The sequence below is a fragment of the Crocodylus siamensis genome, chromosome 3 (assembly GCF_052110815.1).
Source record: "Crocodylus siamensis isolate JL-2025a chromosome 3, ASM5211081v1, whole genome shotgun sequence".
Classification (NCBI taxonomy): domain Eukaryota; kingdom Metazoa; phylum Chordata; order Crocodylia; family Crocodylidae; genus Crocodylus; species Crocodylus siamensis.
In genome coordinates, this window is record NC_143397.1 from 236,899,137 (window position 1) to 236,913,626 (window position 14,490).

General features: G+C 41.5%; 1 protein-coding gene across 1 annotated transcript in view; it reads right to left on the reverse strand.

Annotated features, from left to right (window-relative positions):
- Positions 1–2,334: 2,334 nt before the first annotated feature.
- Positions 2,335–14,490, reverse strand: part of SAMD12 (sterile alpha motif domain containing 12) — a 292,935-nt gene continuing 280,779 nt past the window's right edge. Inside the window, exon 5 of the mRNA XM_090040546.1 lies at positions 2,335–12,563. Coding sequence (XP_089896672.1) covers positions 12,541–12,563 — 23 coding nt within the window. The 3' untranslated portion in view covers positions 2,335–12,540. The remainder of the gene's footprint in view (positions 12,564–14,490) is intronic.

Sequence of the window (14,490 nt, forward strand, 5' to 3'; positions counted from 1 at the left end):
CACTTTTCAAAACCCTAGATCTACCCATGTGCATTTACCTTAGTTTTGGGAAAGAACTATGGGTTATTCATTATATTTAACAGGTTCTGCTCTAAAGTTACACCACAGTAACTCTTGAGTCACTCTTCCTAAATCAGTGGAGTTATTGTGGATTTACAGGAGTGTAATTCAGGGCAGAATATGGCCCTTTGCTTAGAATGATACTTTTGAATATTATATCCTGGAATATTTTGCATTTATACAGGACCTTTATTTTAAGGACATTTATTCAATGATTTACAGATATTAAAGTATAGTAACAGCATATGCTCTAGTGACTGAGAGAAATAATACAATGTTCTATTCTATAGATGGAGAAAATGAAACACAGGTGAAAGGTCCTGCCCAAAGTTAGGCATCTAAGAAAATAATAGTGTTTGGAATAGCTTATGAGTTTGGACTGCCCATTTGCAGCACGAGCCAGAACCACGTCTCATAAATGTTGAGTGAGTGTTTGAACAAACCATATTTTGATTTTTTTTCATTAATCAAATTCTCAAGAAAGGTGATGGATTGATAGCTCCTGAGATGATAACCACTAAACACATCCAGCATAGAAACTGGTAGCATGAATTTCCTCTCTTTACCAATAAAATTCCACGCATGGTGTGCAGAGACTACTGGATTACAAAAGGGAATGTGGTTTCATTTCCATGCCTACTGAGTGCTTGGTTTTGCTCCCACAGTTACAGATGCAACGGTGGTTTCCACAACGCAAGCATTTGCCTGCAAGGAACAGCATCAAGACCACAAATCCACTTCACACGTGGCTTCAGGGATTCCTTTGAAAAAAAGTTCATCATGGTGTGAGCAATTCATCACTGAGAAGCATGCTTGTTGACTTTTGCATGGAACTGGCTAAGGCACATTAGTGAAATACTGTCTTCTTATTTTAATATGATTTCATAGATTTTTTCATAGACATTAGGGCTGGAAGGGACCTTGGAAGATCGAGTCCAGCCCCCCGCCCAAAGGGCAGGAAGTCAGCTAGGGTCATAGGATCCCAGCAAGATAAGCATCCAATTTACTCTCGAAGATGTTCAATGTAGGTGCTTGAACCACCTCCGCTGGCAGACTGTTCCAGACCTTGGGGGCTCGGACAGTAAAGAAATTCTTTCTTATGTCCAGCCTGAAACGGTCTTGCAGAAGTTTATAACTGTTTGACCTTGTCATCCCTTGGAGTGCTCTGGTGAACAAACGTTCCCCCAGATACTGGTGGCCATCCCTGATAAACTTATAGGTGGTCATCAGGTCACCCCTGAGCCTGTGCTTTTCAAGGCTAAAGAGCCCCATGGCTCTCAGCCTGCCATCATAAGGTCTGTTTTCCTGACCTCTGATCATGTGTGTAGCTCTTCTCTGGGCTCGTTCAAGCTTCTCCACATACTTTTTGAATTGTGGGGCTCAAAACTGGACGTAGTACTCCAGCTGCGGCCTCACCAAGTCTGAGTACAAGGGGAGAATGACGTCCTAGGATTTGCTTGAGAAGCATCTATGGATGGAAGCCAGTGTTTTGGTCGCTTTACTAGCTGCAGCATCGCATTGCAGGCTCATGTTCATCTTGTAGTCAATGATGTCCCCCAAGTCTCTTTCTTCCGTAGTGCTAGCCAGCGTAGTACTGCTGGGCCTATAAGGATGCTGCAGGTTTTTCTTCCCAAGGTGAATAACCTTGTATTTTTCAGCATTAAACACCATCAGGTTCTCGTCCACCCATTTGCTGAGCCTGTCCAGGTCATCCTGGATTGCCCGCCTGTCTTCTGGTGTGGATGCTTTGCCCCAAAGTTTGGTGTCATCAGCAAACTTGGCCAGTCCGCTTCTGACTCCAATGTCCACATCATTAATGAAGATGTTGAACAGTATGGGTCCAAGGACAGAGCCCTAGGGGACCCCAATGGTCACAGGACACCATGATGAGTGACTTCCATCAATTACTATCCTCTGGGTCCAACCACGGAGCCAATTTCCTAGCCAGTGGATCATGGTGGACCCAAGGCCACAATTGGCCAGTTTTGCCAAGAGGTGATCATGGGATACCAGATTGAAGGCTTTAAGTCAAGATATATGACATCAATCTGCAAGATTTATGATTTATGCAAAGCTGGAGATGGAGGAGGGGAGTGTGGGGGAATTGAAATGAAAATACATATTTTGCTGTGATTTATTGTGAAGTCAGGATCTGAATATTTTCCCTGGTTTTCAAATCAAGTTGGTGTGATAACTTCCATTAGTAAGATTCCCATCTTGCTTAGTTTTGGTTTATTTCTTTATTTATTTGTTTTCTGACTTCAGTGCAACCAGTACCAAGCCCTGCATTTGTTTCAATCAAACAAAACACTTTTACACTATAATAAAAATCCCATAGTTTAATACATTGCCATGCACAAATGAAGTCAAACAATGCTGAGTACAAAATTGTCAAATATACAAAATGATAAAGCAGATTTTCAAGGCTTTCAGAGATCATGCCCAAAGATGCCAAAACCCTCTTATTTGTAGTAATTTGAATTTCATCATTAAAACAATTCCTCCCTCCCACCCATTGTGTTTTTGCTGACTTTTGAAAACACAAGAAATTAAGACTAAATATAAAAACCACAGAGTGGAATTGACAGCCACTTAATGTGCAGAAAATTAGATTGTACAGTAATTTCTGCATTTTGAGAAAAGAAAAGAAATAAAGAACTGTTGTACAGATTAACCCTTCAGGTGCCTGGGGAGATACAGTGTACAGAACAGAAAGGCTCTCTCTGTTATGCCACTTCCTTTGGTTCTGACCTGAAAACCTTCAGTCCTGGGTGTGTTGGGATAATTGCTCTTCATTAGCAGCTATGAGTAGAAGAATCTACTCACTCTCCAAATGCTGGCATTCTTCTAGAAGGTCATCCACCCACAAAAACACTTCAGAGTAGATTATTAACCTGAAGCCAACCTCTCAACTGATGTAAACCAGCCCTGGAGTCAATCAAGGTACACCAGGAGTGGCCCTCCTCTAGCACATGTCCTACACATGGCCTGGACAACCTCTGTTAGTGGCATGTGGCAGACTGGGGAGGGCACAGGAAACACAGTAACACATAGGAAGGGAGCAAAACAGCACAACGGGTCAGAAAGGGAGCAGAGTGCAGAGCAACAGATTCGGCAAGGAAGAGAATCAGAGTGGCACTTGGGGGGGTGTGAAGCTTACCTTCTGGCATACCTGTCAAAAAGATTGGCCCCCAGTCAGGTACACTGATTTGGACCAGATGAACAGTCACAGATACCAAGGCTAGAAGGGACCATTACAACCTTTCAGTGTCAACTCCTGTATGACACAAGCTGTAACACGGTGGCAGCCGGATTGACTGCAGCAGTCAATTTTGTGTCCTTTCTAAGATGGTGCCCAGGACTGGTGCCCAGCGAGACTACTGATTCCTTACTGCAAAAGGGAAAGTAAAGCCAGTTTCCGAAAACTGGCCCTATCTACCTGGAGACATTAAAAGAACTACAAAAGCAAAGCTAACTTAGGTCAACATGTGTCTTTCCAGTGACTATTATGACATCTGGGTCATACTCTAGTATTTCAATATGGTGGAAAATGCTAATGTTATACAATGGACATTACTTAGGCCTGTGAAATTTTAGTGTTACATGCAGACTTGGCCTTTTCTGCTTTTAAAACCACCACTAAAAGGTAGAAAAATTCTAGGAGTAAAATTGGTTTTTTTTTCTAGTAGCTTAATGCAAAATAAGAGGAGTCATATCAGATTATGTCCTATCTTAGAGAAAGCACAAGTCTTTCATTTATTTCCCATTTTGTGGTATTGCCCTGTGCATTTCATCTTTGTTTTGAGTGAAGCCCAAGATACATTAATAGCTAATCAAATGAGTGTCGTGCAGTTAAACAGTTCCTTATGGCCCTCAGTTCAATAGTTTCATGCTTTCCAGGGCCTCCAGCAAGCAAGGCATTTGGAACGCCAGGGTTTGATTGTGCAAAGTGCTCTGTGCCTTCAGCTAACATCCAGGTCAGTACTCAGTATATTATAGGCCAGAGATATTAGCTCAGTATAACACAACTTCTTGCCATCCCTTAGTGGGGTCAGTGGAGCTGGGTGCTCTGAGGAGGTGGGAGTAGGGTGTTAAATGGAAACCTCTTGACACAGGATTTTTATTGGCAGTTGGAAGATTGCATTCTTATGGCATAGCACTGATATAGTGGAGGTCATTCAGATCTGTCTTCCACTTGACTAAGAAAATAAACATAGACAGCAGCATGGGTGCAGGGGATGAGGATCAGAGGCTAAATAAGAACATTCTAAGCATTTCTATGTCTCTACCAGTCTTGAGATCAGAGCCAGCTCCCATAAAGGAAACCCCAGCCTAGATGTATAAATGAATGCTCCAAACAAACAAACACACTAACAAACAAGTCCCCCTAAGCATTCAACCAGATGGATCAATATTTTTCTCTATAAAGCTTTTTATTGCTCATATGCAGTTTTGCTACAGTATTGATCTCCCTTTTCTAAAATTTTGTGTATAGCTATTTAATTTGGTGACTTATGATATTAACTGGAGGAATTCACTGCAAGTGCTTAATGAAAATAGTATGATCTGGGTGCAAGAATAGCTATAGTGGATTTTTACAAAAGCACTTAGATGTATTTGCTGCATATTCTTCACTTAAACACCAGAAAGGACCTTTTTTTCATCTCATTCTCAGGCTAAGCCTGGATGTGTTATAGTAAAGCCTCAAATCCTGCTTTAGGGAAGAAGCTGACATTATACAGCCATCTGCAACATCAGCTACTTTTTCTGTCCAAACTATGACCTCAGGCAAGCTTTTTCAGGACAGCTCTCCTTCACAGACTGCAAGGTGGTTCAGAATACTGAAAACGCTTGCAACATAAGCTCGTGACTGTAAAGGATTCCACGGGCTAAAGTTCTTTAAGGCATAAATCTAGCTCAAACTAATGTCTTTGGGATTTTACATTTGACTGGATCAGGAATCCAAAAAAGCTCTCTTTTTCCTGTCGTTTTCAATTCTTTTGGGTTCAGGTTTGCATTACTAATTTGACTTCTTCCCCCTTTGGTGGCTGAATGTAACCACATCCTAGCTGGGTAAGTATAGTGTTATTGTTTACTCTTTACAAGAAATATCCTTTTTTCTCAGAACAGAGATGCACTGTAAAGGGCAGCTACTAAAGACTTGTGCTTTCAGTGCACCTATCAAAACACGGTTCTGTGAAGCCCATGTCAGAAAACAGAGTGGTCTGTTACCTCTTTTTAAAGCATGGGATGCAAAATGGCCTTCTGTAATAGAACCCCATCACACAAAAAGTTGCTACTAGGCAGAGTGCTTATTACTGTTTGTGGTCCCATTGAAGTCATTTAACTTCTAAGGGTTTATTAACTAAATCCAATGGGGCTACTCAAAAAAGTAAGCAGAGTTTGCTGACTTTGAAGTAGTGAAAGCCTTATACTGCAGACAACTGCAAAGTGAGAGGGGAAAAAAAATAATCAGCACAGTAACCCCTCTATCAATTTTTCAACACTTTTCAATTCTTTCCTATAGAACACCATTTTCCCAATTAAGAGTCAAACCTGCAGCTCTTACTCCTGACTCAAGATAAAACTTTTGCTGAAGTCAACGATTTGGGCCCAAGGAGTTATGGAAAGAAATCAGCTTTGTTCTGCATGTCCCAATGTATTTAGAAGTCATTTTCTGACCAATTCTGTCACCTTCAATCATGTGCCCTTATGAAAAGACCCAAGACCCACTGAAGTTTCTATTGAGTGGATCTGCTTATACAGTTCAGCTACCAACTCATCCATTAAACCTAAGAGAGTTTTGCTTAAGTAAATGTCATTAATAAGGTCTTGAACTGCAGGGCAGGTAGAAGACATTTAGGCGAGAATGGCTCATTCTGATCATGTAGTGTAACTTTAGGCATAACACAGGACAAAGAACTTCACCCAGTAATTGCTGTATGAAGTGAGTAACTTTTGTTGTTATGGCATATCTATAGCACATCTGTTAGAAATGCAACCTATCTGGATTTTTAAAGACTTTACACAAAGATGAATCTACCACGTTGCCAGAAAACTGGTTCTAATAGTCAGTTACTCTTACTGGTTCTAATAGTCAGTTACAGTGTTGTAAAACTTACTTTTATTTCTAATCTGAATTTCCCTAGCTTTAGTGCCTAGCCACTGGATCTCATTGTTCCATTGCCTTCTAGAGATCAGGGCTGCTTGCTATCAGATATCTCTTTCTAATGCAGGGACTTGCAGGCTGCGACCAAGTCAACGCTTAACTTTCTGCAAATGAAACATTTTGATAAAAATTAAATAAAATAAAATAGAGATATCTCAGCATATTATGCAAATGCAGTAATCTTTATCAACAAACTTTAGATCTTAGTTGTGTTTGCTTGACAAGACCCAATTTCTATAAAATTTTACTTATTGGCATTAATTATGTTTCCCATACTTAATCTTTACTACTTGTGTCTAGGGATGCACCAACAATTTTGGGGGCCAATACCGATATCTGATTTTTAAAGAGGCATAATGGCCGATACTGATTCGATTTCCGATACTCGGCTAGGCAGCTTGAAGAGCAGTGTTCAGTTGGTAAGTCTTTTGATCAAGGGCCCTGCAGTGAGGGAGGGAATGGGGCTGAGGCAGGGGCTGGGGTACACATTGGCCAGCCAGGGTCAGGTGGGGAGTGGGACAGAGCCATGACTTGTCCCTAGGGTGCAGGGGACGGGGGTCAGCTCCCACCACTGCACACACCCGGGGAGGCATGGGGGCACGTGCCCCCAGATCTGTGCATTGCGGGGCAGGCTGCCACTGTGGGCTGGGCCCGGGGCTGTGGTGTGCTCTTCCCAGTGAGGGCTAGGCCAGGCTGTGCTTAGGGTGGGCAGCAGTGGCAGTGCTGGTAGAGGGACTATAGGGGGGGAGCTGCAGCCTACATCGTAGTCCCCAGTGTAGACACCTCCCAGCACCGCCACTGCCTGTCTCGTGCACAGCCTGGCCCAGCCCCTACTAGGAAGAGCTGCAGGTTCATCCTACACCCTGCCCTGCCCCAGCCCCACTACCTCCCTCACCGCAGGGACCTTGATTTTCCCCCCCATGCCCCTTGCCTTCTCCCTCCCCTTCCACTACAACAAATTTACCAGCTGGACAGAGCTGTCCAAGCTGCTGGGCTCCGCTCTTTCTGCCTACATGCTGCATTGCAGCTGCATATGCATGGGACATTTATCAGCCACATTAGGCTAAAAAAAGCCAATTTCTAATACAGTCAATTTTCTTTATATCAGTGCTGATCAGATATCAGACTGATATATTGGTGCACTTCTACTTGTGTCATAATCAACATTTCTATTTCTATGATTTTTGCCCATGACCAATGACAGGGACTGATGACTCCCTATTTATGGTTTCCTGGGTCATCTTATTTGCCATTTTCTAAATATCAGCACAATACTGGCTCTTACGTGGTTCTTTGGAACTTCCCTAGTATTTCAAGATTTATTAAAAGCAGCATTAATGATTTAGAGAGTCATTATTTTTAATACCATTGGGTACAAGTTATCTGGTCCTAAAGATTTAAACAACGTGTATTTTAATATTTGCTTCTTAATATTTTCTCTAGTTACTGATGCAGTAGAAAGGCTTTCACTCTGTTTTTTCCCAAAAACAAAGTAGAAATATTTGTTGCAGTCCTTTCCTTAGATTGAAAAAACGACTACTGCCTAATACTAGGCCTACACCATTGCTAGCATTTCATTTGTTCCTACTACTTCTTATACTTAACCCTGCTGTTCATAGATATTTCATCAGTATGTTCAGAAGACAATTGATAAGGGAAGCTTTTCTTAACTTCTGATTTGTACTTGTTGCTGTGAGGGTCCCATTTATTCAGACATTGTATTATTGGGAGTTTTTGCACTCCAGACATTTTTCCTAATTGTAGGCAATGCCAGTAGTACCTTGCTTTGGTCAAATCCATCAACTTTACTGACAGCATGGGACACCTTTCTTGTCAAATTAAGATCTTATATTGGCCAGGATCTAGAGGTCAGAGCCAACTGTCCCACACTCACCGAGACTGAGATTGCAAAGATATTAGTTGTTAAAAAAGGGCAAAACGTGCAGACTTTTATTTTCCAATAACTGAGACCTAGGGGAAAAACAGCAGTGCTGAACTGGATCCATAGCTGGCATTAATCAGGAAATATGTCATGACATTATTAGAGCTCGCTCTGCCAATTTACACCAACATCAGATCTGGCCCACAATATTAAGAGCATTAAAAAAAGAAATAGGAATTTTGTCATTGGGAAAGTTTCACTCCCCTAAAGAACCAACAGTTATTATCAAGTAGCAACATTACCTTAAAGCAATGATTCTCAAACAGGGGGAACCTTGGGATGCTTTACGATTCTTTCAAGTGTGCTGAGGGGTGCCATGCAATGTTAGCACAGGTGGTTTGCAAACATAATTCCCAAGATAAATCCAGAGATTTCAAACAGGAATCCATAGCGTTAAAAACATTCTCACCTATTGTGGTCTTTATGAGTTATTTGCAACAGAAGAATTATGCTATTTTTCTGTAGTCAAAAAATAAGTGAAAAGTAAGAAATGGCATTTTCCCAGGGATTCCTTGAGTCTAATGAGGGATACTTTGAATATAACAAGGGGTGCCTGGAATCGAATGAGGGATACCTTGAATCCAAGAAGGAGTGCCTTGAGTCTTAAAAAGGTTGAGAACAAGTCCACTAAGGGATAGAGAGGAAAACAGTGCAAAGAATGAGCTTGGTAATGCATGTAGATACAGATGGATTGGCAAAACCAAACAGCTTTTGCAAACTTCTTTCCTGTGCAGCTTATCTTTTTTAATAGAATACATTATGTGACAGTTCCAGAGAAAGAGAGCCACATAGCTGAAAAAAAAAAGGGCGGGGTAGGGGGAAATAAAAAGCCCATTGTTTATTTTCACTATGGTATATTTTCTTATTCAGGGTAAAGATTCTGTCTCCCTCCTGGTATTAAAAGTGACTGTATCTGATGTAGTAAAGATGACTGGAGTGCCAGCAAAGCATCTTAGTGAAGGCCTCGTGAAACAGCCCTTTTTCACACAGAGAACAATTACTGTGAATAAAGGTAACAGGGTCTCAGATCACTCATGGGAGGAAGACTGCAAGGTTGAGTGCTGATTCTTGGTTGATGCTGTTACTGTTTACCTAGATTTTGGAGATAGTAATCAGGTTGGTCGTAGCTCATTTGCCAGCATCACAGTACCAAATTTAAGGGTGACAGTGGCATATGCAACTATATACATCTCACCAGGGTTGAAAATTACTGTTTTAACAAAATGATGTTGGCATCCTACCCTTCTGCACAGAACGAAGGGATTTCAAAAATAGCTTATTCCCTCCCTTTCATGTTGACTTGATCTTGGCACCCAGTACATAAAATGAATTATTGAACAAATATAGAGCATTCTTTCCATGCAACTGATCTCAGGACCCAGGCAAAAGTGGATATGTCTGCTATTAATAAAGTATTCAGCATCAAAAACCTTCAATAGACTTGAAAATTGGAATTCAGTAGCCTTTCTGAGAACATAGTACTCACTCCCATTCACAATAATAAAAATTCTCCTACACACTTACTTATATAACAAAGTTTTCTGAGGACAGTGCTGGGATTCAAACAGTTGTTCAATACGTGTATACTCATTTCATAAATATCCCTGAGGAAGCATGGCCTACTTTGGGAGAATAAAAGTGATTAAAATACCAAAACATGGTGACAAGTTAAATACAAAACCAACGCATAGTGAGTTCATTATAGCCCCATGCCTACAGAAACTTTACACATGTGAGTAGGCCCATCAGACTCAGCAGGAATAATATTATGCCTAAAATTATTCACACGTGGAGGTTTTTGTAGGTTCCAGGTCTAAGTCCATTTCAAACATAAGATCAAAACTTGTCCCATGGAAATCTATGGCAAAACTCCCATTGAATACAACTGGACTATGATTTGGATCTTATTTGCACATTTCTCAGTTCATATAATACTGCTTTTCAAGATCATCACAACTATACTCCTGGGAATCATTTAAAACAAAGCATTTTGTAAGAAATAGTTCTCACATCTAACTTCAAGCTCATGTACTGGAAGACGTTCAAAACCAACATTGATATATAAAATGCTTCTAATAGTTGTTAGCCTAACATATCTTCTCTCATACTCAAGGAGCATACCAGTCCCTGATGATCAGTCCTTTATCATTTGAATTACTCTAGACATTATCATTACATAGTAAAATAAGAGGATTCTTACCACATAAGTATCTCCTGTTCTGTTTCTTTTTATGCAAACTGTTATCATATTTTTAAGCAGCAGTACCAATATGATTGACCTAGAAAATAGACACATCTCAGTCTTCACACTGCATTTTTAAAAACTATATGAGAAAGGACTACAAAACATACTAAAACTTAGGAACAAAATTCTGCAATGCATGTGACTAGTTTATTAAATAATTATCAGCTTGTAAGTTGCCATTCTGTGGGCATCTCTCAAAGGACACATTGGCAAGCACTTCTGGAGCATCTTTGCACTGATCGGATATTATTCTTCTGTCTTTAGGGGGCTTCATAACCAACACATCTAAAATTCTGGGCCTGGACTTTCAAAAAGTGAATAGTGCTTCTGGACATCTTAAGTTTCTGCTTGCTCAATTTGAGAAACATGCTGAGATCTGTCAAAAAAAACTAATTACTTCTGAAAGTCTTGCCACTGTTAAATATAGTTTGGCTCTGATTTGCTATTAAGCTGTGTGCAACGTCCTGAACCTTCCTGTCCTAAAGACATGGGCTGCTGTACACCAGAGAGGGGAAAAGATTTCCAACATAGTGCATACCTACCTGAAAAGCCAAAAATATACACACTGTATATTGTACATTGCATATTCCCTCAATGTTAACTCTTCTGACTTACTACAGTTACATCAGGATGCAGCTTCCCTCCATTGTTGGGTCTCTAAGTCTCCAACATGAAAGGCTAACTACAGGTTTGGCAGATGCCATAGTAACAGTCCATTAGGGTGGAGAGAAGGATGGTTGTTAGACACCCAAAGCAGCACCTTTGATTTAGGGATGGCAGGAACAACCATGTTGGTCCCTCAGCAGGCTGCTGACATTATTTTATTAAAAAGAGTATTTCAAGTAGGTCCCAATATCAGGAATGGAAATTACTTCCCCAAAGTCCCTGTGAATAAAAATTGTATCTCAGCCAGCTGTGATACAACCAATGATGGTATCAGCCACTTAAGAGATTGAACAAATAATAACAATGCTCAGGTTGAATGCAACAGTCTTGAGCCTGCTACAGTATATTGAAAAGTTTATTAGAGCCATTTGCCCATTCCTAGTTCATACTAAAACTGTTTTTAGGGTAGAATAAGGGGGAAATATTAATAGAAGTGGATGTCCTCTACAGAGAGAGCCCTACTCTCTAAAGAGTATTTAATCCACTTTGCATGGCTTGTTCTCTGCAGAGAGTTCAGGTGCTCTATACCATGCCACCCAAAAGAATGAGTGATCTATATAGAAGGCTCATCCTTAATGTAGATAAAAACTGGGGGCATAACACATGCCTGAGAAAGGATCCTTTCCCCTACAACTCACTGGGAAATGCACTGGCACAGCAGAAATGCTGAGCTCAGGATTTGGTGGGGAACAGGGAAGACTAGACACAATGTCCTATAACCCGTTCAACTACCCTATTCCTGGCTACTTCCACAGTAGCTGTTCTGTAAGTCTCAATAAAAGAAGTGGCACATTTGCTATGAGAAATATATCTTTGCAATCTACTATGAATTTGTGAAGCCTTAATTTTGGATATGGTCTCAGCATAAGTACCGAAACATATTTTACCTTTTCTAAAAAGACCTTTTATTAAATGTATGGCACGTGCTAAGTCTTCTGTGTGGAGATCACACGTGAAGTGCTGCTGTAGTTAAATGGAATATTGTTTGACTGTATAACTAACATACACAAGACATGGTTACATTCCTATCAGGAGTGAAATATTGTGAACATATCCACTGAGATGGGAGATCTGCTGTAAGTTTTTCCTAAAACATCATGCCATCTGCATACATAATAAAATAATCCAGTAGTTGTCATGCTAAAACAGGACTTCCAGTGAAGGGCACAGATAGTTCCCTAATGGGAACTCAAAGTTATGCACAGTGATGAAAACTGGAAGTAAGTTTCCAGCTAATGGTCTGTCAGTGACTACTCTGAACAAATCGGCACTGTATATTATGCACATTTTCATTCCAGGGCAAGCCAGGGCTTTCCAGAATGTATCATCTTGACTGGATGGTTATATTTCAGTTCATCTTTCAATCCTCCATGGTCATCTTCTGGCAGTGCCATTTGTAACACATTTCATGAAGGAAAGTTCAACTGGCAGGACAGCAGCTTTACAGGCTGGTAATATTTATGGAGAAATCTCTGTTGGGGCTGCAAAAGAAAAACAGACAATAAATATAGACTCACTTCAAGCAAGGAAATTGCAATGTACTTCAACTGAAATAAAAAGGCAGCTGTGTGCTATACAAATGTATGCTTATTACAAAGAAAAAATCTTCTTAGACTTTCTAATGATACTCTAAGGAGCTTTCCCAATCGCTGGCATTCCTGTCACTTAATTAGCCCCCTGGATAAGGAGCAAGTTTGGACTGAGAACGAACAGAACGTTCATGCACGAGATTTAATCTATGCTACATGCATATTGCACCACAATATAAATAGTGTTAAATGTATCCATCTCCAAGAAAGCAAGGCCTTCTATCTAAAACACCCTTGCTATGGCCTGCTTCCTTCATCAATCCCACTAGAATCAAATCCCCAGAAAGACACTTTCACTTCCCAAGCAGAGCTTGGATGTTTCCTTCCCCAACACATACTGGGTAAGAGGACCTCAAAAGATCATCTAGTCTAGCTGATTATTCCCCAGCAGCAGTGTAACAGGGCAGATGTTCACCAGGGCAGCTGTAACAAACAGAAGCAGAAGCAGCTTCTGGCTGCTGCTGTGTGTTCGGTGTGTCTGTGCAACTGCAATGGCAGTTGCTATTTTTCCCACCTCCCGCCTTCCTAGTCATTGCCTAGGGCTGCTGCCCTGGTCACCCTGCCTTTGTTACACTACTGTTTCCCAGTTCACATTTGTGTGTTCAGTTGCTCCATCCTAAGTGCAGACCTTTGCACTTGTCCTTGGTTAACTTTAGCCAATTTGAGACCATTTCTCCAGTTTAGCAAAGTCATTCTGAATCCTAGCCTTGTCCTCAAGAGTGTGTGCAACCCCACCAAACTTGGTGTGTTGGTGGAAGGAGAGAGATGGAAGTGGTGCGGCGCAGAGCCAAGGAGTATTCTGTAGGCCTTCGATCTTGGGGAGAACCGTTTCAGAGTTTCATAGTAGCTAGGGTCAGGAGGGACCTGAACAGATCATCTAGGCTGACCCCCTGCCACAGGCAGGAATGAATGCTGGGTTCACAAGACATCCAACCTCCTCTTGAATTTGCTCAAGGTAGGGGCGAGGACCACTTCCCTGGGAAGCTGGTTCCAGATTTTGGCCACAAACTGTAAAATATTGCCTTCTAATCTCTAACCTAAACCTATTCTCCATCAGCTTATTACCATTGTTCCTTGTCACCCCAGGCTGTGCTGGGGAGAAGGGGGCTCTTATCTATTTGCTGTTGATCTCCCCTGAAGAGTTTGTAGGTAGCCACCAGGTCCCCCCTCAGCCTCCTTTTGCTGAGGCTCAACAGATTCAGGCCCCTCAGTCTCTCCTTGTAGGGCCTGCCCTGCTGCCCTCTCACCAAGTGGTCGGCCCTCCTCTGAACCTTCTCCAGGCTGGCCACATCCCTTTTGAAGTGTGGTGCCCAGTACTGGACGCAGTACTCCAACTGCAGCCTGACCAAAGCTGCATAGAGGGGGAGTATCACCTCTCTGGACCAGCTTGAGATGCGTCTTTGGATGCATGACAAAGTATGGCTGCCCACTGCTCCGCTACAGCTCTCATTTTCTAGTCCAAAGACTCTGAAGATGTGAGGAGCTTAAATCCTAACGCAGATAGGTGCAGAAAAGCAGGCTTGCAATTTGCCTTCCTCCTCACTAGAGGTCCTGCCCAGCAACTCTGCTTCTGGTTCTATGTAGCCAAGAAAGAGATGAACATCTGATCAGGGCATCTCACCCTCTAGGGCTCCCATTCCTTACAACCTCAGCATAGAAAGAGAAAATTAATGGCTATTCCTCTTCCCTTCCCCAACAGAATTCTTATCTCTTGTTGCCTTGATGTGAGAAACCTAGACTACTTGGTAAGAGCTCTTCCATTATTTATCAGTTATCATCACTGATACATGCTAACCATCACAGTGAGACAAACTCACCG